Source organism: Rhinopithecus bieti, unplaced genomic scaffold (genome assembly GCF_001698545.2).
Source record: "Rhinopithecus bieti isolate Rb0 unplaced genomic scaffold, ASM169854v2 scaffold_10685, whole genome shotgun sequence".
Classification (NCBI taxonomy): Eukaryota; Metazoa; Chordata; class Mammalia; order Primates; family Cercopithecidae; genus Rhinopithecus; species Rhinopithecus bieti.
The window spans coordinates 848299-874129 of record NW_016806950.1 but is presented as its reverse complement, the minus strand read 5'-3'; the positions used below and the strand labels follow the sequence as shown (position 1 = coordinate 874129).

The 25831-nt window shown below is 56.5% G+C and overlaps 1 protein-coding gene across 2 annotated transcripts; it reads right to left on the bottom strand.

Annotated features, from left to right (window-relative positions):
* Positions 1-1414: 1414 nt before the first annotated feature.
* On the bottom strand, positions 1415-25782 carry MLLT6 (MLLT6, PHD finger containing). 2 transcript variants are annotated; one of them, XM_017878991.1, is made up of 19 exons: positions 24564-25782; positions 24053-24107; positions 23721-23830; positions 22316-22419; positions 22007-22100; positions 19617-19790; positions 18844-18942; positions 15824-16037; positions 14691-15305; positions 13788-13969; positions 13452-13560; positions 11546-11612; positions 11234-11379; positions 10584-10781; positions 10406-10494; positions 8930-9279; positions 8389-8479; positions 6193-6549; positions 1415-5612 (listed from the first exon to the last, which is right to left on the bottom strand). In XM_017878991.1, exons 3-19 carry the CDS (start codon positions 23766-23768, stop codon positions 5571-5573), a joined length of 2979 nt encoding a protein of 992 aa, XP_017734480.1. In that variant the 5' UTR covers positions 23769-23830; positions 24053-24107; positions 24564-25782; the 3' UTR covers positions 1415-5570. The 2 variants fall into 2 exon arrangements, with proteins under 2 accessions (XP_017734480.1, XP_017734479.1); XM_017878990.1 differs by having other exon boundaries at positions 19617-19793; positions 24564-25781.
* Between the last annotated feature and the right edge of the window lie 49 nt (positions 25783-25831).

Below are 25831 nucleotides of genomic sequence, written 5' to 3'. Positions count from 1 at the left end.
CTCTACAAGAGGCTGATCTGATGCCACCCAACAAGACCGTTTCCCAGGACACCATAAGGACCGTGAGCTTTGGATAGTGAAGAGATTTCAAAGCCATGCAGGCGCTCAGGTTTCACGGTCCAGCTGCCTTCCCTCAAAGGCTGGCTCCCACCTGGGTGTTAGGGAGGGCGGGCCGGGATCCTTCCAGCCTACGGCAGGGCCACCCACACCGGGCTTGGTTCATTAGGTGCTGCTTTCCTCAGAACAGAAGACTGGCGCCCTGCCCAGTGCCCTCTGGTCCGCCCCACCTCCCTGAGAGCCACAGGCTAACTCCAGGTGCCGGGAGCCTGGGGGAATAGGGCTGTACCCTTCCTAGCTCCATACCCTGTCTCTGCCTTTTAGATCTCCGTGCCTGGGGGTCTTGTGCGAGGACGGGAGGAGGGGGAGGATGGGGGGACTTACCAGCCAGGAGGAGATGTTCCGCCGCGGGTTCAGGTCCTGCAAGGTACACAAGCATGGCAAGCATCACAAGACGGTGATTTGGAAATGGAAAAATAAAATCAGTGGAAAAGGAAGGCCATGGGAGGCCATCTGGGAAGGAGGAGGTGACAGGGTTGAAGGGGCGAGGGAGGAATGAGAGGGTAAGAAAAAGGTCGCTGACTGGGGAGGAACTGGCGCTAGGGAAAAGCCTGTGAGCTGAGGCAAGCCAGACACCGGCGGGCGGGCTGGGGCTCGGGGGATGCTCGGTCGGGGCGGGGCTGGAGTGGGGGCTCGCAGGGGCCCAGGTGGGGTTCGGGGCGGGCCGGGCGGGCGGGGTGCTCACCCGGCGCCGCGCGCCGCCAGCCCGCAAGATCGCCCCACGCAACGCATGGCCGCCTTTCCGGCGCGCGGGCCGGCTCCGCCCGCCGGGTCACCTCCCGCCCCCTCTGGTCCCCGGCCCGCCAGGGCCCCGGAAGGACGCGGCCAGCAGCGTTCTGCGAGGGCTGGGAGGGCAGGGCGACGGGGTCCGAGCCTGGCCGCGGCCCGCGCCCAGCGGCCTCCTCGGCGCCCCGGGCGTGAGCGGTGGGTCCTGGCGCCCCCTGCCGGGCGGGTCTGGCAGCGGAACGCCCCGCGCACAGCCTCAGCGCCTGGGGCACCCCCGAGGGCGCGGGACCTTCCCAGGATTCGCTGTTGCTGGCCGAGCCTCAACCGCGCTTCTGGGAGCGAGCGCGCGGGCGTCGCGTCACCTCGGGACGGGCAGCGTCCCGACGGCCGGTGCCCACGGATTGATGCACCCTGCGGGCTGGGCCCGGGTGTGCTGAGCATTCGCATCTGTGCGCGCTCTGCCGCTGAGTGCCGACAGAAGGGCCGCAGCCCACGCCCTCCTACCCTCCCGCAGTTGGCACCCACCTCCTGTCCCTTTCCATAAAGCCAGACCACGCACGGACTCTTCGGATTTTTTTTTTTTTTTTTTTTTTTTTGCAAAACATTCTTTTATTAAAAGAACAAGTGCTGTTTACGAACTGCCCTTCGTACAAATAACATCCGTTATACAAAGATACAAGATCCGGGTTATGCACAATTCCAGGCTTGGAGGTGGCAGGGGGCATCGCCTTTGGGCTGAGGATATCAAGGTTTTAGAAAGAATGAAAAAGGAGCCCCTGGGTTTGCAATCTGTGGCTTCCCCTCCCTGCTCCCTAGGAAGGGTCTGCTACATGGAAACAGGCTGGGATAGAAAGGGGGCGGGATGGGAGCAGGGGTGGGGTCTCCAGTCCCACCACCCAAGTCCCAAGTTGAGCTGGAGAAAGTGAACAAAGGGGAATGAAGGCACCCCTCAGTTCCCAACTTTTCAGTAGGTCAAGACAAAGTGGTCGGGAGCTAGACACACTCTCAATCTGGGTCGACATGGCAGGAGAGAGCCAAGGCTACTTGCCCACCTTCCTCAGAATTCCCAGTTGAAGTTACCTCAATCCCTCTAGGCACCTCTCCCCAGGAAAGTAAGTTGAGATAAAGGAGAACTGGGTGCAAGCTGCCTACCCCTAACCGGCCCACTGCACACCAAGGAAGATCCTAGAAGGTGGCAGGGGAAGCCTGTGCCTTTGAAAACCTGTCTTCATTTCCAATTTGGGAAAGAGAAGCGTGGAGGTTACCCTTTCTCAGAGCTGGCCCCTAGCTTGGGCTCCTCTCATTTCTCTAGACCCTTCCTGAGAGTCTGGGGTGAGCACCTCCCTAGAACTCAGTATGGGGGGAATGGGCAGGGGTCCCCTCATCAGCCACAAGGTCAGGACACCTTGAGGCAGCAGCAGACCCAGGAGCCTGAGGGGGAAAAAGCCCCACAAATAGGAAAAACAAACCAAGACAATCCTTAAAGTGTCATCGTCCATGGAGAGATCCACTAGCTCTGAGCTAAGACAGTCAGTGCTACACAGACACCCTCCCACCCCAGGCACAGCCCTGCACTCACACTGTGTGTCACACACACAGGGACAGCAAGCCAGCCAGCCATGTGGAGACCATGCCCTAGGAACCAAGGGCCAGGAGGCCACAGTCCTGAGGGCTGGTCCTGGCCCTGTCACTGAGCCCCTTCTAGGCTTGGAGCTGTCATCTGTGATGGGAGGAGCTGGCTGAAATGACCTCTAAAGACAGGTCCCTTCAGCGCTGGCATGCACCAGTTGTGACCCCACAGCAGGCACTGCCTCCGTAAGCACCCCCACTCACACCTCACCGAGGGTGGGAACACCCGACTCCACATGCTCACCCACTCACACCTCCTCACTGAGGGTGGGAACACACGAAGCTCTGCTCTCATGCGTTTCCAAACTCTGCTTCCGCTCTGCAAACCACATCCTTCCCCTCCCCCAGACAAAGAGATCTACAAATCTGGGTCCCTTCCCACCCTCCACCATCCAAATTCACTCTTGTAAAAGGGACTGAGGTTAGGAGAGGGTGAGATGGTTACAGCCATCCCCCTGCATTGGTATTCTGCTCCTCCTGAAGCTTTTGAGACCTTTCCCATTGAAGCTCCCTGAGAAGAAGGAAATGCCACTACCTCTCTCGTGAGAGACGGGGGAAAGAGAAGAGGGCTGCATCAATTCATACCCAGCCTGGGCCCTGTCTTCAAATCTAACCACAGGAGCCCAGTCTGGGGAATGCAAGCGGCTTGGGAGAGTTGGAGAACAGACACTTGGAGATAAGCTGAGGGAGGGAAGAAGTGTTCTGGGCGGGGGGTGGGGTGTCTTGGTTTCAATGCACAGAATCACTTGGACCTCTCACTCTTCAACATGGCAGCCTCGGGGTAGATTTACTTCCCTTCCCATCCAGACAGAAGTTAAGTTTCGCTCTAAGTGGGCCAGCCTTGGGCAAGGGCATGGGTGTGAATGAGCAACTCTTCTAAGAATCTCTGAAGGTTTCTTTTTGTTCTTTTTTGAGACAGAGTCTCACTCTGTCGTTCAGGCTGGAGTGCAGTGACATGATCTCAGCTCACTACAGCCTCAGCCTCCTGGGTTCAAGCAATTCTCATGCCTCAGCCTCCCGAGTAGCCGGGATTACAGGTGTGCGCCACCACACCCAGCTAATTTCTTTGTATTTTCAGTCGAGACGGGGTTTCACCATGTTGGCCAGGCTGGTGTTGAACTCCTGACCTTAGGTGATCTGCCCGCCTCAGCCTCCCAAAATGTTGGGATGATAGGCATGAGCCACCGTGCCTGGCCTGAAGGTTACTTTTCTTTTCAGTGGTTTGGGGCAGGGAGTTACACAGCTTAATAGATTAAGATGAATAAAATGCTGAATTCTATCACTTCTAACATATTTAGCATTAATAAAAAGTGAGTATTTCTGAGGTCATCACAACTGCCTCCCCCTCCCCCAAGCCCTTGCAAGTGCCTAAGAAATTGCCTTTGAAGGATTCCCACCCCCTCCATTATCAGCTCCCTAACATCTTACAAAGTCTTATCAACAGGAATATTAATATTATTTTCAGTATCAGAAAAAAAACAGTTGAGCAGCACAGGCAAAAATATATCTGCACTACGTTTCTGTTGTTGCCAAAAATATACACATCTTCTTTTCTTTATTAAAAAAAAAAGAAAAGAAAAAAAAAAAAACCAACAACAAAACCCAAACAAACACACACAGAAAAATCCACACATGCAAAGAGACTGACAAGGCGGGAGCCTGGGGAAGCTGGAAACCCCTACCCTGGGCTCCAACCCCAGTGCAACTGAAACAGGGACACAGGCTTCGCCTTGCCTCTTGCCTCTCTCCTGACCGTCCACTCAGCCTCTGGGCCAAAGGCCTGGGCGGGCGGGGACTTTTTGAAGGTAAGAATTGCCCACTCTACCCTGGGGAAATAGCTGGTGGGTAGGGGACAGTTGTTAAGTCAGCTTAGTGGCTCCCCTGGTTGGTGGGGGTGGGGTGCAGGAGGCAGGATGGCTAATTCTGGAAGGGAGGCTTTTGCTAAAAGCAGTGGCATTTCCCTCCACCTTACCCCCTCCCCCAAGCCCTGGGGCTCCCCTTGTGCCAGAGAAGCACGCAGCTATCAGTGGGGTAGGAGGCCCTAAGGGGGCCCTGAGACCATGTGGGGTCAGGGGAGGGAAGGCAGGATATTACCCTGATTCAAAGCCCCGGTCCCCAGTGACTCTGGTCACTGGTTTTGTTAACCATTCATGCCCCCAGAGAGCGACCAAAGGTGGTGAGGTGGGGAGGGCGCAAATAAGAGCTGGGAGGTCCCCTCTCTGGCGCTGCTTCATCTGACCACCGCGTCTATCCCTGCCCTTGGCTGCCCTGGGTCCAGGGGTGAGAGACAGGCAGACAGACACACACACAGACACACACATGCACACACACACACACACTCACACACTGAGTCGGGCAGCTCCATCTCCCCACCCTCGGCACTCCTAAGTCCAATAGTGCAAACAAAGGGCGGGGCACCAAGGAAGGCTGGAGCCTCCCCGCGCCTGCCCTCTCCTCCTCATCATGGGGCCCCAAGAAGCTGAGGCAGCTGGGACTGAGTGTGATGCTCTCCTGCCCCTTCTCCAGCCCCCGACATCTGTGGGCTTTTACAAGCTCAGCTTGTGCCCCTGCACTTGGGGGAGGGATGGCGAGAAAAAGTCCAAGGGGTCCCTTCTGCCATCTGCCCGAGCTGGGAAGAAACTGCAGGTAAAGTGGGTCCAGCCCTTCTTCCATAAAAGATTTCCCCGCAGGGACAGGCCCATGGCCTCTCCCTCCACTTCTCCCCATTCAAGTGCTGATCCATTTCATGTGACAGGTCTAACCAACCCCCTACTTCTGCCATGGCCCACTCTGCTCTGGGGAGGGGGGGACCTCCAAAATATTTGCTGGGGGTGGAGCTCCTAGGCGGGCTTGCAGCCTGTCCTTCCTCTGAGCCTCACAAAGCGGACAGTGTGGAAAGGGAAGGGGGCCAGATGGAAGGGGCTCCCCTCTCAGTCTCAGTCCTTGGCACCAGGAGCTCCCCACACTCCCTGGACCTCAGCACAGGCTCTGGGTCAGGGCTCTCCAGGGACTGGGCGCAGGCGCCTGCTCCAGGCTAGGACCCCACAGGCCAGGATCTGCTCCCTCCACTTGGGGGGTCAGGAGGGGTGAGGGTGGATTTAGCCTTTTTCCTGGTTGACTGAAGCTCCTTTGTCAGCGGTCTGGAAAGAGAAGGAGGGAGGCCGGGGGTGCGGAAAGTGTCAGGTCCTAACCCCCAGATAAGAACAGCTTCCTGGGCCAAGAAAGCTGCTGTGGGGTGCTGAAACGGGGCCAATGGAAGCCTCTGGACTGGGCTCTGAGGGGTGCACGCCAGGGCCGATGCGCAGGGGTGTGAAACCATCCTGCAGAAGAGCACCGGGCAGTGGAGGCATGTGCCAGCTAAGGCTGTGTGCCCTCAGGAGGGGGAGAGAGGGCCTTTCTGACATTGGCCTACCCAGAGGGTCATCTTTTTCTAATTGGTCTGCTCAGAAACAAAATGGCTTTTTTCTAATTGGTCCTCCCGGAGGAAGGCTGTTTTCTAATTGGTCCTTTTCCTCTGAGCCCATGCTCAGATTGGATCTCTCTTGGCCCTGCAGGAGGGCACCCATGTGCAAGCAGAGGCCCTGAGGTCTGAGGCAGGGCACTTCGCTGACCTAGGAGTTGCTTCCTTCCCCCTGCTGAGGCACCTGATAAGCCTTCTGACAATCCATCTCTACCCATCCCTCAGAGGGGAGGCAGAAAGGCCCTGGGCCCCTTACTCACCCCTCCTTTGGGGCCACCGCCACTGCCGTCTGCTCCCGACAGGCTGAGGAAGGGGTTGGTCTGGGCAGTGAGGACTGGAGGTCCGCCTGCTGCTGCCACTGCTGCAGCTGCAGCTGCTGCAGCCATGAGACTTGTGTTGTTGCCAAGCGAGGGAGCCACTAGGGCTCCAGCGGGCAGCAGGGGTGGAGCAGACGCCGTGGGCAGCAGGCCAGGGGTGCCCGCAGACAGCAGCGGGGTGGAGCTTCCTGCCAGCAGGCTGGCCATGGGCAGCTGGGAGCCCCCAGCCATCTGCAGGCGCTGCAGCTCCCGTTTCTGCTGGATCTGCTGGATCATCTGGTAGACAACAGTCTGGTGTTCCTGCAAGGGGGCCAGACTGCTTGTTGGCCAACAGTCCCGGAGGTCTCTAACCTGCTGCCTGCCTGCCCTACCTTGCCGGGCCCCACCTCATCACACTGGAACCAGGAGGCAAGAGGCCTGTGAGACAGTCAAGGTACTGTCTCCCATTTCTCACTTAGCCTCAGTATCCCCATCTAGACAAAATGGTTGCATGCCATTGGCATTTGCCAGCTGCAGCACTGCCAGCCAACAGCAGGGTATTTAACATCTCTGGCCCTGCCCACAGAATCACCCCTCAGCTCCTAAGACAACCACAGATGCCCCCAAGTTGAAAAACACTAAACTAGGTTAATAGTTTTCTTTTTTTTTTTCTTTTTTGAGACGGAGTCTTGCTCTGTCACCCAGGCTGGAGTACAGTGGTGCGATATTGGCTCACTGCACCCACCACCTCCTGGGTTGAAGCGATTCTCCTGCCTCAGCCTCCCAGGTAGCTGGATTACAGGGGCCTGCCACCAGATCTGGCTAATTTTTGTATTTTTAATAGAGACGGGGTTTTGCCAAAACTATTGACTGGGTCAATAGTTTTCAGTTCACTGGACACTGTCGCTCATGCCTGTAATCCCAGCACTTTGGGAGGCTGAGGCTGGTGGATCACTTGAGGTCAGGAGTTTGAGATCAGCCTGGCCAACATGGTGAAACCCCATCTCTACTACAGATACAAAAATCAGCTGGGCATGGTGGCATGCGCCTGTAATCCCAGCTACTTGGGAGGCTGAGGTGAGAGAATCTCTTGAACCCACGAGGCGGAGGTTGCAGTGAGCCGAGATCATACCATTGCACTCTAGCCTGGGCAACAAGAGTGAAACTCTGTCTCAAAAAAAAAACCAGTTTTCAATTCCCTTTCTCTTTTGTTTTGTTTGCTTCTATCATTTAAGATTCATTTATTTTTGCTTTGAATAGACAAAGCATTCTTAATGTCCCAAAAACCAAAATAATACATCAAAGTTTACCTTAAGAACTTACTCCTCCTGCTCATCTGGTCCCTACAGGCAGCCAGGTGAATTGGTTTCCTGTCTAATGTTTCTTTATATGAAAATGTTTATTTTTCTTATTTTTTCAACTCCCTGTTTTGTTTTTGAGACAGGGTCTCATTCTGTCACCCACGCTGGAGTATATTGGCGCCATCTCAGCTTACTGCAGCCTCCATCTCCCAGGTTCAAGTGATTCTCCTGCCTCAGCCTCCTGAGTAGCTGGGACTACAGGCGTGCACCACCACGCCTAGTTAATTTTTTGTAAAGATGCGGTTTCGCCAAGTTGCCCAGGCTGATCTCAAACTCCTGAGCTCAAGCGATCTGCCTGCCTCAGTCTCCCGTGCTTGAATTACAGACATGAGCCACCACGCCCGGCTGCTTCCCTCATTTTTAAAAAGTAAAACCCCTTTTCTCCAAAGGTAGTTTCAGCTGACCCAACAGGAGACAGGCCCAAAGAAGATACTACAGTTGAAGGTGGTGTCACCTGCTCAGCCACTTAGACCCTGGAGTTTCCCCTGAATGTCTTTGGGGCTGGGACTGAAATGCTCAATAACTGAGGACTTGCTGCCCTCCAGTCTCTCTCACCAGGATGCGGACCTGGGGCTATTACAGCAGCCCTTTCTCAATGCCCGGGGGACCCTAGGCGTGATCTTATCCCCCTTCCTCCCATGGATGCTCCACAGGGCCCAGCCCCAGTCTCACAGGCCCAGCCTGGAGCTTCCCCCACCTCTCTCTGCTCCTGCCGTCTCCTGGCTGGCCCTGATCCTCTAGGATGAGCCCTTCCAGGCAGACTAAGGGGCCCCTGAGGCAGGGGAGGGAGGGGCATTACCGGGGTCAGCTGCGGGGAGGCCAGGAGCTGCTGGAGTTGCTGGAGCTGCTGCTCTTGCTGCTGAAGGAGGTGTCTCTGCTGCTCGGTAAGGCTGAGGTGGGGGGGAGTGGGGGGGGAGCAGACAACACACAGACCATGGGGGAGGGCTAGGGAAACACTCCTGCTCCCATTCCCAAGCCCCCAGACTCCCTCAGACCCAGGGGAAGCAAGACAGCGATGTGTGATCTTAGAGCACTGTGCTCATAGGGTGCGGTGGGAGGGAACAGGTCTGATTTGGAAGAACTGTCCCAGAAGGAAATCCTAGAGTGGAGGAGAGGAAGTCAACAATTCTTTTGTCCCTGGGGAGCTACCGTCCAGAGGACACTCATGTCTAACAGTCTGTGGAGTCCCTAGAGGCCAAGAAGTGAGTAGGATTATATATCCTGTGAGACGAGAGGCCATTTTTCCTTTTAGGGATTGTGGGTGTTTTGGGGAGAATCCCTCCCTTCCCAGAGCCAGCCCCCCACCCTGTTCCCTTTCCCAGGGCTGAGCTCTCCCTCACCTGTTGAGACAGCCTGGCAGCTGCAGCGTGGGGGCCCCGCCAGCCTGGCTCAAGCTTGCGGGGTTGGGGGCAGCAGCCCCATTCAACCCCCCAAGGAGCCCATTGAGGGGCAGGCCCCCACTGCCTGCCAGCCCCCCCAACAGCCCCTCAGCCATGGGCATGGCCCCCAGCCCCGCTGCCCCGGGTGCCCGGCCCAACCCGTTCTGTGGCTGGGGCGGGAGCGGGGCAGGGGCCCCAGGCAGGGCCAGGGGCAGAGTGGCAGGGCTCTGCTGGAGCAGGGGCAGCGGTGGGGGCGTGCTGTGGAAGGACAGCGACGAGCTGCTGCGGCTCGGGCAGCCTGAGTGTGGGTCCTGGGGAGGGAGGGGGAAGGGAGGGGTCAGAGGGCCAGCATGACTTTTCTGGCCCCTGGCCCAGCACCCACCAGCATTCTCACAGAGCACAGTAACCCCCACTTCACCCCCAGGCACCCTGGAAGAGGCAAGGTCTGGGAATGAGGGCTAAGAGTCCAAATTGTCTTCACAAATCATGTTTCCTGACTCCTTCCTGAGAGCCCAGCGCCCCTCGTCATCCTCATTTAACAACGGACAATGATGATGGTGGTGACCATCTGGTGAACCAGATCCTGAGCTGAGGGCTTGACCTGTGCTATCTTGCTATTCTCATTTTATGCGTGAAGCCATTGATTCTTGCACAGGTTAAGTAACTCTGCAGGCAAAAGCACTACAGCTGAAGTGAAAGGCTCAGGTTCAAATCCTATGTCCACAATTCAATGGCTTGGGTGACCTTGGGTTCAACCTGTCTTAGTTTACTTACTCATAAGCTGGAGGGTAATAGTAGTACCTATTCCACAGGCTTACTATGAAGACTAAATGAATGCTTTAAAAAATCTCAGCACAGGGCATGACAAAGGGCAAGTGTGCAATTAATGCTGGTTATTATTTTGATTATTATTGCCCAAGTCACACAGTTAACAAATGGCAGAGAGAACAAGAACCCAGTTTGTTGGATTCCAGTAATAACCACAACGCAATAGCAACTGCTATTCCAACTGCCACCAATTACACAGGAATTATTTTGTGTGAGGCGCTATAATAAACCCTTCACAAATACTTCTCAAAGAGGCCTTCCCTAGCCACTTTCTATCCACAGAAGCAGCCCTCCCCCGTTCTCTCTCACAGCCTTCAATTTCTCTCCACCCTAACATGTCTCCCAGTTTGTAATTACTCCTTCTTTGCTTGGGGTAGCCTATCTTCAGAAGCAGCACTGTGCCCGTTTTGCTCACTGATTGCTTAGCCAATGCCTGGCACTAAGTGGGCACCTCATAAATATTACTTGATAAAGGGAGGACTGAATGGATCAATCAATTGCTCAGTCAGTCACTTCACTGCCCAGCCTCCAATAGCTGCGGGGAAGAGATGGGACCAGGAGAGCCTTGAGTCTCCCCCTCCTTCCTGCCCCGCTCCTCGTAGCGCCCACCTCAGAAGAAGTGGACAGCGAGTTTTCCAGGCCGAGGCTGCTCTTTCCCGGAGGGCTCTTGCTGGTGCTCAAGGAATCGCTGCTGCCGGCTGTGGGAGGGATGTCACAGGCTGCAGTCAGAGCCAGTCCGGACTGCAGGGCAGGAGCCTCTCTCCCAGGCTGGGCGGGATCCCCTCACCTTGGGGAGGCAGGCCATAGGGCCCAGGGACAGGGCCGTTGGCGGCAGGCAGGGCAGCAGGCAGGGCAGGGAAGGGCACAGAGAGCTGCACGTTGAGAATCTGCAGCCGCTCCTTTTTGGCCGTCAGGCTCAGGATTTGCTCTTGCAGCCGCTGGTTCTCCTTCTGCAGCGCGTGCAGCGCCTTCAGCATCTCCACGACTGGGGAGAGAGCGAGTAACCTGAGGGCGGGGCCAGGGGCCGGGGCGGGGCCTGGAGGGGAGCCAGGGCTCAGCCCTTAAAAAGGAGGCGCCAGCCTAATGAGGGACACAGGTGAGCTCTGAGAAGAGAGGCGGGAGTTGGGGAGCCACAGGTGTGAGGACCTGGGGCAGAGCCTGAGGCTGGGGTCGAGGCCACAGGGGTCAGGAGAGAAGAGCGGAAGTTGCGCTTTGGTAAGGTCGGGGCCTGGAGGCCACGAGGGCCAAAGGCGGGGCACAGAGGGGCCAGGGCCGGTACTGTGGCCTGGCAGGGATGGGAGGTGAGGCCCAGGGTGGCCGAGAGTCAAGGCTGGGGCGGGGCCTAGGGGCGGAACCTTAAAGAAGCTTGGGGACCTCGGGGAGAAAGACTACTGGGGCCCTAGGGCAGGCGTCCCGACCGGCGCCACCCCTCCTCACTGTTGACGCCGGCCTCCCCGTCGCCCTGCTTCTCCAGAAGCTGCTCCATGTTAGTCGTCCCTGGGGCCGCCGGGTCTAACTGGCCGCCCCCACAGGGTGCAGAGGCTGTCTGGTCGAAGAGTGCGGGGAGGCTGCTGATGGGGGACCTGTGGCCAGAGGGAACCTGGGCTCAGTGGATCCGACCACTCCAGGCTCCTCCGGCCCTTTCCCCGTACCCCCCAGGGGTTCCAGCCCGCGCCGGTCTCTCCGCCCCTCTTCCCTCGGGTGTCCCTCCTGCCCCCAGCCCCTCCTCCAGGCCGCCCTTTCCCTCACATGGAAGACAGACTCTCCTGAGGGGAGGTCCCCCGACACCGGAAGCTGCAGTCCTCCAGGTCTGGCTCTTGGAAGAAGGGAAGGCTGGGATCAGCGGGGAGGAGTGGTCGCTGCCTCAGGGTTCCCGCCCCCGAGGTGGATATGGGATTGGGACCTCGCCGCAGATCCCCTTCCCCAGGAATCCCCAACACCAGACTGGCAGTTCAAGGCCAGCGCTGAGGGCCCTGGCTTGGAAACCCTGCCCCTGGGAGGCAAACCCCGGGTATCTGCTCTCTCTTCCTCCTCTGGGCTGAAGGCTCCACTGTCTGGCTTCTTTCAGATCCACCGCCCAATTCCTTTCCTGGGATCTTCAGAATTATAGAAATGTGAGGTCAAGACAGACCTGGATTTAACTTAAACCTGACACCATGGCCGGGCGCGGTGGCTCAAGCCTGTAATCCCAGCAGCTTTGGAGGCCGAGACGGGCGGATCACGAGGTCAGGAGATCGAGACGCATCCTGGCTAAACACGGTGAAACCCGCTGTCTGCTACTAAAAATACAAAAACTAGCTGGGGGGCGACGTGGCGGGCACCTATAGTCCGGCGCAGCTACTCGGGAAGGCTGAGGGCAGAGAATGGCGTGAACTCGAGAGGCCCGGAGGCTTTGGCAGTGAGCCCCCTGAGATCCGGCCACTGCACTCCCCCAGCCTGGTGGCACGAGCCCGAAAACTCCGTGCCCTCAAAAAAAAAAAAAAAAAAAAAAAAAAAAAAAACACCTGACACCAACTTTTGTGACCTTGGGCTCCTAACCAGCCTCTCTGAAGTGACTAAAACAAGGTAATAAATGTGAAGTGTTTACCTGAAGGGTTTAGCTGGCATGTAGCAAGGCCTTAATGACTGCAGCTATTATCATAATTAGCTCTGTATGACTTTTTACATTCATCAGATCCCTAATCAGGAGGCAAAACTCTTCCTTGGGCCATAGAATCCCTGTCGTTCTTAAACGTGGAATCATATTTGTCCCCTTTAAGGGTTACCTGAGTCGGCAGCCTGTCTGTAGTCCCCGCCTCCCAGCCTGACAGGTGGTCTCCCTGCACCAATCAGCTCTCTGGGGCTGGGCTGACTCTCCAGGGAGAGGGCGGGGAGCTTGTGGCCCGCCCCCTTAACTCCTAAATACCCGGAGAGGTTGAGACCTCCGTAAGCGCTGATCCCAAGGACACACTCCGAGGCCAAGCGGGAGCCACGCTACACCGGTGAAAGCACTGGGCTTGGAGTCAGGAGAACAGAATCTGAGCTTTGGCTCTGCCATTCCCTGCCTTGAGCAAGTCTTCCATCTCTGCCTTTTTCTTCTGTGAGATGGAGCAGTAACTGCCCTGACCTGCCTTCTCGCTGGGTTCTAACGTGAAAGTGTATCCTGGTTTGCAGTGTGTGGATACTTTTTTTTTTAAGAGGCGGGTTCTCCCTATGTTGCCCAGGCTAGTCTCCTGAGTAGCTGGGATTACAGGCGGGAGCCACCACGCTGGGGTTTTGAGCCTGGGCGATAGGAGTTGCGCAATCTCTGCTCACTGCAACCTCCGCCTCCCAGGTTCAAGCCATTCTCCTGCCTCAGCCTCCTGAGTAGCTGGGATTACAGGCGCCCACCACCACACCCAGCTAGTTTTGTATTTTAGTAGAGACGGGGTTTCACCATGTTGGCCAGGCTGGTCTCGAACTCCTGATCTCAGATGATCCACCCGCCTCAGCCTCCCAAAGTGCTGGGATTACAGGCGTGAGCCACCACACCCGGCCTGTTTGTTTTTGCAGGGAGGGCAATGGCCAGAGGGAGGGGGCAGCCAGAAAGCTCTCCCATTCTTTCTGGGGTCACATGCAGGTGACGGGTGTCAGACCTTTGGGAAGAAAGGGGAGAGGGGGTCAGATATTCACATACCTGTGTGGCTGCTCTCAGCTTGGGCGAGGAGGGGGTTAACGGCACCCATGGGGGTTCCAAAGATGTGGGTAGAAGGGAGGCTAAAGGTAGAGCCAGCCAGAGAAAACACCTAAGGGAGGGAGGTAGAATCCCCTGGCAGTTATTCTTGGATCTAGGGCACAACTGTGTCGGGGTGCATGGGGCCGGGTGTGCTGGGGAGCAGAGGGGACCAGAGCCTGGAGGGAGGTCTGGTGGCAACTCAGCCTAGTTGCTCCAATTCCCATGGAAGGCTAGGGTCCTCTGTCAGTCTGTCCCCAACCTGCCCAGAGAAGGAGGAGCCCGGGAGTCAGGTCTCACCTGAGTGGTGGAGATAGAAGCAGAGGAGGAGGGAAGGGTGCTGGTGAACGGGGAGCGGCTGAGGCGGGGCAGGGCCGAGGTCCCTGGGGGCCCCAGGAGGCTGGAGGAGAGAGGGGTGCTGCAGACGGCCCTCAGCATCCCGCCACTGTGGGAGATGGGGTCCTTATTACTGGTGTAGATGCCTGTAGGCACAAGGACAGAGGGAAGCACACGGTTACCCTCCACCCCAGACTCCTGCTCAGCCAGGGCTGTGACAGCCCCTCCCCGGCTCGAGTGCTCCCTGATTCTGGCTACACATCCAGTCTAACCCTCTTGCTGCAAAGATGTCACTTCTTGCCTGGGTGACATCTGCTTGCTGCGCCTGCTTTTTTTTTTTTTTTTTGAGACGGAGTCAGTCTCGCTCTGTCGCCCAAACTGGAGTGCAGTGGCCGGATCTCAGCTCACTGCAAGCTCCGCCCCCCCGGATTTACGCCATTCTCCTGCCTCAGCCTCCCGAGTAGCTGGGACTACAGGCGCCCGCCACCTCGCCGGGCTGTATTTTTAGTAGAGACGGGGTTTCACCGTGTTAGCCAGGATGGTCTCGATCTCCTGACCTCGTGATCCGTCCCTCTCGGCCTCCCAAAGTGCTGGGATTAGCGCCTGCTTGTTAAACTGCCCTGCCCAGGGCTGGGGAATTCCTAGCTTTTATAATCTCCCTCCCAAAACTTGGTAAAACCTTCTGACAATCTGCCCCCAATCCTTTCCACTCCAGGCATGCAGAGGGGGATGTCCTGAAGGTGACTGTCTGTGCTCTGTCTTTTGGAGGAGTATCCATCCCATTTCCTTCTAAGTGCATGTGTAAGCTCTGTTCCTCACTAGACTGGCTGGGCCCTGAAATGCCCTCTGTCCCCAGGGGTCACTAACCTGCCCCTAGTAAGGGGGACTCCAGGCTCAGGCTGGGCAAGCTCCCAGAAGGCCCAAAGGTTCGGGAGGTCAGACCTCCCAGGCCAGAGCTGACCAGGGAGCCTCCAGAGAAGGGTGAGGCAGCAGTGGCAGTAAAGCCAGCCAGCTGGGCACTGGGCAAGGATGGGGCAGCTGGGCCCCCAGTGCCCTCCTTGTTCCGACTGCCCTTGGGACGGCCTGGCCCATGACGGCTCCTCTTGCTGGCTTTGTGCTTCTTCTCCTTCAGGCCTGTCTCAGGGGTCTCATCAGCAGGCACAGGGGTGGCACTCAGTGCGGGCATCCGCTTGTGGGTGCCTGCCGAGGCCCCAGACCCCGTGACGTGGGGAGATTTATAGTCCCCAGGGGAGGGCGCCCGGGCCCGGCCTGAGCTGGAGGTGGTGGTGGAGAAGCGCATGATGGGCCCAAAGCCAGAGAAGACCACCTTCTGCTCAAAAAGGTCAGCCTTGGGGGGCTCGGGGGCTGAGGGAGAAGGAGGGGCTGAAGGGGCGGGGGCTGTGGGCTTGGAGTACTTGTCCTCCTCTGGCTGCTCCAGCTTGGGGAATGCAGAGAAGTCAGGGGAGCTCTGCAGGGACGAGACTGTGCACAGAGGGAAAATGGTTACAGCTGGACCCCAGATCCCCGCACTCCCTCCCACTCCCACATGTACTGGAGGGAGACAGCTCTGGTCCAGGAACGGGGACGCCTGGTTTCCTGTCTCAGCTCTGCTACTGTCTTGTGTCCTGGGATAAGTACCCCCGACCCCTCCAGCTTTCCCACCTGTAATAAAATGGAGAGTAACTTGCACCCTACTGGCCTCACCAGATGACTGTAGCGATTACAGGAGATAATGTTTACGGGGTGCTTGAAAAATTGTACCTTGCAGCACAAATGTAGGGGATAAGGAATACTGTTATGGGTTGGTGGAAGAGGAGAGTTCTGGCTCAAGAAGGAAGGGTTTAGGGGCAGGGCTGGAGAGGAGGGGATTCCCCATCTTTATCCTGAACCAATGTAGAAGTAAATGAGATGCAAAACCAATATGCAAAGTCCCTCGCCAGAAAAGCTCAGGACAAAAGGCTGTCCCTGCTCCCAGCTTCCTCCCGGATGCTCACACTCACCTGCAGGCTGGAAGGGCCCCCCAGAGGAGGAGGAAGAGGAGGAGGAAGAGGAGGCAGAGGTAAAACTGCTCACACCTTTCCCACTGCTCAGTTTCTTCCCCTTATGACTCAGGCTATGGCTGGAAGACTTTTTCCCCTTTGAGTCCCTGCTGCTCTCAGAGGTCTCCTGCGTGCTGGCCTCATGGTGGGAGGAAGAGGAAGCTGAGGTGGAGACCTGAAGGAGAGGAGAGAGGAAGATTCAACACCGGCTGCCTGGGCCTGTGCTGATCCTGATGTGGGAATGAAGCAGGGGGGCACAGGACCTCGCTCAACTGGGAGAGCCCACAGCTAGTTTCGTGAAGGACTTCCAGGCAGGGAGTGGCTGGGAGCTCCTAGACAGGTATATGAGGAGGCAGCTGTGGCACTCCTGGGTGTGAGGCAGAGGGGAATTCACTGAACCCAAGAAGGCATCTGTCTTTCACCTTAGGCAGGGAAGATGGAAGCCGACGGGGAGATGAAAACAGTCCCAGTCTGAAGAGATTTACTCATTGGTCCATTCATTCATTGAATACTTAGGGCGCCTAAGGCAGCTGGACCTATGCTGGAAGTGGCGAGGCAGAGAAGAGGACCAACAGGAGAATGGACTTCTCTGGTGCCATCCTGGAGCCCTCCAGCTACTCCAAACTTCAGCCCCCTGGCTTTCCACCCATTCTCTGACCATCCCATGCTCTTCCTAGACAACCTGAGATTGCACACACTAAGCGTCTGCCAGGAGAGCCTATCCTTACTCTTCCTGGGAAATTTCTCATCCTTTAAAATCCAGCTTAGAAGTCCCTCTTCCCTGAAGCCTCCCTAAATACCTCAGGTGGAACAAGGCACTCTGTCCCCTCATTTCCAGAGAACTGTGCACACATGACCACATGTCAACAGCTGCCACTCTGCACTGAAATGTTCTCTCCTGTGTCTGAGGCACCAGAAACCAAGGAGAGTGGCAGGGTAGTGGTTGAAGGAGCATGGGCTCTAAGTCGGGAAGAGCAGGGTATGAGCCTGGCAGGCTCTGCCCTTCACTGCCATGTTTTTGTTTTTTTCTTATTTTTATTTTTTGAGACAGAGTTTCACTCTTGTTGCCCAGGCTGCAGATTGCAATGGTGCAATCTCGGCTCACTGCAACCTTCAATCACCTCCCGGGTTCAAGTGATTCTCCTGCCTCAGCCTCCCAAGTAGCTGGGATTACAGGCACCGGCCACCACACCCTGCTAATTTTTTGTATTTTTAGTAGAGGCAGGGTTTCACCATGTTGGCCAGGCTGGTCTCGAACTCCTGGCCTCAGGAGATCCACCTGCCTCAGACTCCCAAAGTGCTGGGACTACAGGCGTGAACCACTGCACCTGACCTCTCTGCCATGTTATACTGTGCAAAGTCTCAACCTTAATGAGTATCAGTGTCCTTACAGGGAGCACTATGCATATGTGGTGAGTTGGAAGCAGCATGATGCCAGATACATCATATGGGGTCAATAAATGATGAGACATCCGATGGCAGCAGGTGAAGAGCACAAGCCTTCAAGCCAGACTGCATTGGAATCTCAGCTCTACCACTAGCTGTGTGCTTTTAGGCAAATTACTTAACCTCTCTGTGCCCTATCCTCTTCATATATTAAATGAGGTTGGTAAATTTCCAACCTAATTGGATTATTTTGAGTATTAAATGGACTAATCTCCATATGCCCTTCCATCTCCTGATTCTAGAACACAGCCTGGCATGCCGTGAGTTCATTCGTGCTTCAGGCTGCTGCCAGGGATGGCCCTTTTCTTCCTGGTAGTGACCAGGTATTCAGTTAATCGTGCTGAACAGATAAATGCTGAATGGAGGCTGGACCGGAAACGAGAGCCACCCTGCCCTGCCCCTCCCAGGCAGAGTCCTGGTCTCTGTCTTCCTCTTTGTTCTTTTCAACAGCTGGAGTTCTGAAGGGAGCCAGATGTGGTTCTGAGAGCAAGGGAAGAGAGGGGCTGGGGGGAAGGGTAGCTGAAGTGCTGGGTCGAGTGGAGGGGGATGGGCAGAGTTCTCTGGCATGTCCAAGGGACATCCAGTTACTGGAGAAACTCCCAGATCCCTGGCCATTTCTTGCCACCTGCCTGCAGGGCCCTGGAAAGGTCAGAGGGCATGAACGACAAGCTCTCCAGGTGAGCCCTGGGAAGCAGGGAAGGGAGAGGTTTACTGGGGCAGTTGCCACAGCAACATCACCCTGGAAACCTGATACCTGAGCCTCCTGCTAAGGTGCCCAGAGCTCTGCCAACCATCTGAGGTAGGGTGGAGGTGAATGGGCAATAATGGTGACAGGAGGGAGCAGTTTCTCCAGCTCCCCGCACCCTCCTGGGTTCTCCTCCCATGGGGAGGGCAGGTTGTAGGGAGCAGGGAGCAGGGAGGGCTGTTCTAGCTTGGATTAGTAATTCCCTGGCCTAGGGTAGGGCCTGCCTATGGCTCTTCCAGATGTTGCCCATTTCTGGAGACAGGCCTGATATACCATGCCCTGCTGGAAATGGGGGGATGAGTGGGAGTTTGGGGGTACTGTCCAGGGGCCTGCCCCCCATGCCACCTTTGTCAGAACTTTCAGCCCCTCCAACCTGCACGGAGTGGGATTCAGGTTGGGTGACAAGCTTTGGGTGTCCTCCTGATGGGGCGTAGGAGATGTCCTCTACTCATCTCTGGGGATATGGGCCCTAGAACTTGGAGAGCAGGCCTGAGTGCCGTCCCCCACTCTCTGCAGACAAGAGCCCAGGGCTGAGGCCCTCTGGACAGAGGCAGATGGGAACATCTGGCATCCAGCACCCCAAACCCCCAATCCCATGGTTGGTCAGTGATTGGTGGCCCCTTCTAGGCTGGAAGAGAGTAGAGGGTGTGGGGTGGGAGGGGAGTGGCATTAACTTGAAGCTATGGGGAGGGTACCCAGGTCCCTGGCTCACCAACCTCTTGCCCCTCGCCTCCCTCCCTCTGCCACCCCAGACCCACGCGCCATCCCTCCTGAACGTGGGCAGCAGTACCTTGTCAGCAGTGGGGACCACGGGCGGGGTGAGGATGCTGGGGGGCGACTCAGGCCGCTTCTTGTGCTTCTGCTTAAGGCGTTCTTTGTCCTTTCGACTCTGGAGAGGAAGAGGTGACTAGATACTGTGCTGGGGGGCTGTCTGGGCAAGGATAAACATGACATGTGGGTATGAGGAGCTGACACCCTCTCAGGATGGGGTTTTCTGGGCACCATCTCTCCCTGAGGAGGGCAGGATAATGGGCTGGGCAGGAGCGACTCAGGCAAGTTCCTATGAGAGCCAACAGCCCTTCCCCCGGCCCCGCCTGCTAAAAATAGCCTGTCCCATTATCACGCCAGTGCCACAGAGCACCACGTGCGTGAACACACACCTGCAAGGGTGTCCACCTGGGACACAGCTGCACAGAGGGACAGGAGCAGAGCATGCTGTGCTATGTGGTGCGAGGGAACGCAGGCATTAGCACTTACACACTAGGCGGCACATGGCTGGACTGTGGAGACATGTGCAACGTGCAGAGCCATGTGTCTGGGGCTTGGGGGACACTGTGATGTCATGGGGAGGACCCAGAGGAACCACTAATACAGCCACAGGGAAGCCAAGCTCCCACGTCACCCCCGTTTCACTTCAGCCCCCTCCTGCCCTCAGTGGCCTCAGAGGAAGGAAGAAGGCAGGGCCAAGACCTTAAGGGCACCTCATGATGGCTTCTTGAGCCATGTTTGTGAGTCTCTGAGTCCCCATGTGGGAGTGACGACAGGCGAGGGAGGGGCTTCTACCTTCTTCTGGCCCCTCTCGTGGTGGGTAGGGTGCTTCTCTTGCTGCGCGGATGGTGAGGCTGACCGGCTTCTCCTCCCAGAGATGAAACCACTGCCACCTCCCCCCATGCTGCCGCCGCTGCCGCCTCCTCCTCCAGTGCCTCCTCCGCCTCCCCCGCTGCTGTGCCGGGATGTCTTCTGGGGGAGACATTTGAGAGAAATTGCAAACCCTCCTTTCACGGGCTTAGGGAACGCTTCCAGAAGGTTAGAGGATCCTGATCCTGGGGGTCAGTCCCATGTGCCCTGTCCATCACTAAGAGGACCTCATGCCCTCTATGATGCTCAGCAGAAGGGCGTTCCCCAGCCTGAAAATCCTAGAGCATCCCAGCTGGCTCATCTGATGTGCAGACTCAACCACTGAGGCCCAGGTCTTTCACTCTCTCCATGGTGCCCTCTTGGCTGACTGAGCCACGGCACGTTTCTACCTCCTTCCCTGGAGCAGAGGGTGTGCAGGGGACCCTCATGGGGAGCCAGTGCTCCCCTGCACTCCACGTCTGATCCCCCCTCTAGACACTTGGCTCAGCTATCACCCCCTTCTCCTTTTTCCCGGCCCCTCCCCTCCACCAAACACAGTGGTTGCTCCTGTCCCAAAGGATATGCTGCCCTTAACTTGAAGAAAGCGGGGAAGTAAACATCAACACAACCCAAACAACCCTTATGCTGCCTCTCCTCCCAACCAGGGCCTGCCTCCCCCATTCCCTTCACTACAGACCCAGCCTGACGCCTTCACCCTCCCCGGGCTTGTAGCTGCTCCCTCTAAGGTCACCAACTACCTCCCAACTGCCAAGCCCAAGGGTTAATTTCAGGCCTTGTCTGACCTGGCAGCTCCCCAGTGTTGGACACAGCTCCTACCTGCAGAGTCCCACACCCTGCAAGGCCCCCTCTTTCGTGGCCCACCTGATCTATCCTTGTGGACACCCTGGGATTACAGCCCCAGCCTTGTAAGCCTGGAGCTGCCACTACACCCTGCCCAGGAGTCTGACATCCACCAAATCTAAATGTCTCCACATGGCGCCTCCTGCAAACCAAACCCAGCTCGTTACCTTGTCCTAAGTTATCATCAAACCCTGAAACCAAGGTGACCATGTAACTTATGATCCAAACCTGGACACTTTGAAAAATGAAACAGGGGAACTATTAATAATTACACCAGGGCAACAGGTATAAACTGGGACTGTCTGGGGCAAATTAGGACATGTGTTCCCCCTACAGAAGCCAGCTGCACCCCTTGTTCATGGCACCCCCAAGTATTCAAGCTCCATTTACTCAGTGTCTAGAGCCCAGATCCTAAATGTCACCCCCAACTCCTACTTCTCAGCCACTCCCACGATTAGGCAAGTCTCCCTAGAAATGGTTCTAGCATCCAGCCTCACCCCTCCATCCCCCTTCTCGCAGCTGTCTCCCGGCCACCAGCCTCAGCCCTTCTGATCCAACCTCACAGCGGCTGCCAGGGTAATCTTCCTAAAAAACAAATCTGATCATGTTACTCTCCCGCTTACAGGCCTGACAAGCCTGTGGCTAGGGGGCAGATCCAAGCTGCAGCCAACTGCTCCAGAACACCTCACGGCTTCTGGGACACACGAGTCTCTCCACAAACACAGAGTAGCACCCTTTCCAGCCTCCCCCTGGGCCTCCCCTTGGGCCCCAGGCCTGAAGCCTGGGGCCGAGACAAGCCCAGCTCGGGCCCTGCTTTTTCACCTCATCTCCTGCCTCTTCCCCACCAAACACCCCATTCTCCCGCCGCTCACCCATGCCCTTCCTCCTCTCAGGACTTTGTCCACACTAGTCCCTCTGCCTGGGACTCGTTTCTCTGTTTGGCAGGCTCCCAAGGAGTTTTCAAATTAGGCTGCCCGTTCTAAATCCCATCTACCAGCTGCAAGATAAGTTATATAACCTCAGTGAGCCTTAGTTTACTCATCTGTAAAATGGGGAAAATATAGTACATCTAGTTCTCAGGGTGGGTGGGATGACCACGCAAAATAACACACAGCAAGAACTTTGTCCTAAGGCGGAGGCATAGTAAATGCTGCCTCCCACACAAATGTTGGCTCTTATTTTGATTTCCACCTCCACTCAGCTTAAATGCTTCCTCTTCCTTGAAGCCTCCTAGACTCCGACAGGCAGAGTCTGAGCTTTGTCTTTTGGGACAGACTGCTTGGTCCAGCTCTGATCCACACACTTGAAGCTATACTTTATTCCTCATCGAATGAAGAGCTCCTCTTGGGCAGGGACTGGGTTCTTTCCCTCTCTGTCCTCCTAGCACCAGGTACTGGCCTGGCCCAGAGCCCATGCCCTCGAACCATCTAACCACAGCTGACTGACCCTCTCATGCACTGGCCGCTGGGACTCACCATCTTGCTGAAGTGGTATTTGCAGTAGCCACAGTACTTGACGTTGTCCACCTCCAGCACTTCTTCCTCACACAGCAAGCCTGCCATTTGGGCACTAACCAGAGAGGGCAGCCTGAGACGGCTGAGGCCACATATCAGATGAGCCACCTTCCTCCCACCCTCCTGGCCCCCTGCTGAGGCAAAGCCAAGACCATCCAAAGAAAGCACTGCCACCACCATCAAAAAGACAGCAGCTAGAATGAGCCTGATCAGTGGCCATCCAGGACAACCCACAACCCCAGGGGGTGGAGGGTGGGACAGGGGTCTCACCAGGTGACGTGGAAAGCTTGTCGACATCCATGGCGGTTACAGGTCATGCAGGCTCCTGAGGCCGCCTTGCTCTCCCGGCCCTGCTCCTCACAGATGTAACAGGTCTGCGGGACACAGCACAATTGTCCCCTCCTCCAGGGAGCCCCTGTCCTACTGATGGTCCTTTGGCCACCCCTTTCATTCCATTGGCTCTCCAGTCTTAGATCAGTGCTATCCCACAGAACTGTCGGCAGTGATGAAAACGCTCTATGGTCTACACTGTCCAAGACAAATGCCACCAGTCACATGGGCTATTAGCACTTGAACTATGGCTAGTGTGACTGAGGAACTAGATTCTAAATTGTATTTAATTCTTGTTTATTTTTATTGATTTATTTATTTGAGACAAGAGTCTCTCTCTGTTGCCCAGGCTGGAGTGCAGTGGCACGATCTCAGCTCACTGCAACCTCCTCCACCTCCTGGGTTCAAGGGATTCTCCTGCCTCAACCTCCCGAGTAGCTGGGACTGCAGGTGCCCACCACCATGCCCAGCTAATTTTTGTATTTTTCTAGAGACGGGGTCTCATCATATTGGCCAGGCTGGTCTCAAACTCCTGACCTCAGATGATCCACACCCCTCAGCCTCCCAAAGTGCTGGGATTACAGGTATGAGCCACCATACCCGGCCTGCATTTAATTTTGATTAATTTATGTAGCCATGTGTGGCCAACGGCTACTATGCTGGGTAGCACAGTCCTTGGATGGTGAGCTCTGAAAGGCCAAGGCCTGTGTCTGTCTTGCTCACTGGGGAGCTTATGCCCACCTCTGCGCTTCTGCGAAGGCCTTCCTCTGCCTGGAACCTGGAGCCCTCACCCTCCTGGAAGCTGGCTTCTTCTCATGTCCCAGGTCTCAGCCTAAATGTCTCCTTCCTTTACCATCTGATCTAAAGTAAGCCCCCACCAGGTCTTTATTTTAATGTCTTATTTTCTTCATAGCACTTATCACAAATTGCATTTACTTTGTCTTTTTACTGATATTTATGTCTTTGCATGCAAGAACTTGCATTCCATTGAGCGGGCAGCACACCTGTCTTGATCAGCACAGAACAGCATGTTCCAGCTACCTTGCACCAGGTCTGGCACATAGTAAGCACTTAATAAAATGTGTCCAGCAAATGAATGAATGAAGTACCTGCGAAGGTCTACCCTCTGGCAGAACTACTGCAGAGGAGCCTACTATTTCACCTGAGTGCCAGAGCACGAGGGTGTCTGTCAACAGAAGGGTGGTTCACTGGTAGGAACCTACCCACCTCCCAAGTTCCCTTTCAGTGCTGGTTGGACAGAATCAAATTACACTGGATGAAGAGAGCGTTGGAGGAACCCATGGATAGGAAGGAACTGGTAGGGGACACAGCGGGGGTTGCTGACCTTGTTGAAGCGATCATGAGGCACGTACTGCAGCACGATGGGCTCCATGGTGAGCACGTTGGCAAATTGCACCTCGGGGATGTAGAGGGCACACACCACGTGTGCCCAGCCTGGGGCAGTGTGGGGGTGACCTCAGCTGCAGATGGCAAGCTGGAGACTCCACCCCTCATGACCCCACGCTGCAGACCGTTCCCTCCTCCACAGCCTTCCCATCAGATTCCAGTGCCAGCCAGGGAAAGAAAACCCCACCTCCACCCCAACCCAGTCCACTCCTGCCTTCCCAGACCCTGCTCAGGGGGCCTTGCTGACCTCAGCAGATGAGCCCTCCTCACCTCCATTATCAGTCCTCTTCAATGCCCCGTCTTTGTGTGGGCACAGCTCACACCTCTGCCAATGCAAGGATGCACAGGGGTTGGGGGATCTGCTGAGCTGGGCCCTCTCTGAACACATTCAAGGGGTCCCAGGCTGAAATGCTAAGCTCTAGCAGGGGATGGATGGGGCTACAGTGGAAACAGGATTGGCCGTGAGTTGGTAACTGTTGAAGATGAGGAAGGGGACATGAGATTCATTATAGTTTTCCCTCTACTTTCACATGAGTAGGAAACTTCCCGTAATAAAAAAGTTCAAACAGACAAAAACCAAAGCCCCATGCCTGAGATGGGGCAGAGGGAGGGATGAGCGTGAGGCAGAGGAGGGGTTGGAGGTAGGTGTGCAGGAAACAGGAAGTCTGTGTGACAGAGCTAAGTCCCACCCCAGCCTCGCCTTAGAGTCCCCTAGCTCAACCGGAGACGCTCAGGTGTGTGGGAGGGGCCGGGGAGAGGAGCAGGGCAGTCTGGAACTCACCACCCTGGCTGCTCGCTCCTGAGATTCACATTTCCGGCAGAACCAGGGTCCCGTTGGCACCTGAACGATGCCATAGCAAGCTGAGGGGGGGAGGACAGTCGCTGAGCAAAGCTGTCAGCCAGTGGCTTTTTCCCAGGTTAACTGGGGGAAGGCGGTGACTCCAAGGAACTAGAGCCAGTTCCAGTAATGGGGGCTGCTCCCCAGTCTGGGGTCACTCATTTAACAGCAGGACTGCCCAACCGTACACCACCAGCCTTCAACCACACAATCAAGCACTCCAAACAGGGCGGGAAGTCTGAGTCTTTGACCTTAAACTTCTAGAAGATCCTCCCCCCACGCCCTTTCTGGACTTGTTTCCCAGCTCCTTCCCCGGACCAGCCATCAGCATCAGGAACAGAGAAAACCAGAGGGGACAACAGTCACGACCGTCAAACACGTTTTGTTGTTGTGGGCGGGGGGATTTCTTAAAGGGCCAGTGAGGGACGAGGCGGAGAAGTAGGGGGTCTAGGGACCTTATCTTCTACTTCTAAGTATCACAGAGTCAGGTTAAAAGTCAAGGCCGAGGGCAGGTGTGGTGCTGGGAACCCAGAGGAGCGTGGCGGGAAGAGCCCCGGGCCACAGCATTCAGGGATGTCCCAGGAAGGGGGGGCCCGGCTGCCTGTGCCAGGCAGGCGGGAGATGCCAGCCTGCGCCCTCGGCAAGATTCCTCAAGGAGTTAACTCCCGAACCATGTGCTGCTGGGGGAAACTCCAAACCTCCCTCTTCTCGATTCCGGCCCCCTGCACAACCTCTCTCCTAGCCTTAGCTCTTCCCCGGCGGATTTTAGGAGTCCCTTCTCCCCTGGGACTCTTCTCTTCCCTTTCCAAGTCCGCTCCTCCCATTATCCGGAAGCGAGGGGGGATGACGCCCCCCCTTGACCTCTTCCTCCGGGAGCCGGGACCAAAATAACCCGGCGGGAGGGGACACCTCGCAGGTAAACATTCCCCGGGCAGCCCCGACACCGGCGGGGTGGGGCGCGGGGAGTTCACTCATTGCTCCCTAGACTCTCCCCAAACTCCCTCAACTTGGGGTGGGGGGCGCGGAACTGGAACAATAGGCAAGAAAACAATGCCTGACCCGGTCTTCCAGGACCAGGCGGGGGGAGCCCCCCCCACGCCTCCCTTCCCTTCAGGTGGGGTGGGGGAGGGGCACGCGAGCCCCGGGAGGTCTCCGGAGGGCGCGGCCGGGGCGCCCCGCGCACGCCGCCCCCGGGGTCCCGCCGCCCCCCG

Excerpts from the sequence above, each read along its gene's own strand:
- MLLT6 (XM_017878990.1), bottom strand. The coding sequence starts at position 23,768 with ATGGAGCCCATCGTGCTGCAGTACGTGCCTCATGATCGCTTCAACAAG. Across the intron at positions 22,420-23,720 it reads CTCATGATCGCTTCAACAAG|ACCTGTTACATCTGTGAGGA; the intron begins GTCAGCAACCCC and ends TGTGTCCCGCAG. Across the intron at positions 13,561-13,787 it reads CTTCTATCTCCACCACTCAG|GTGTTTTCTCTGGCTGGCTC; the intron begins GTGAGACCTGAC and ends TCCCTCCCTTAG.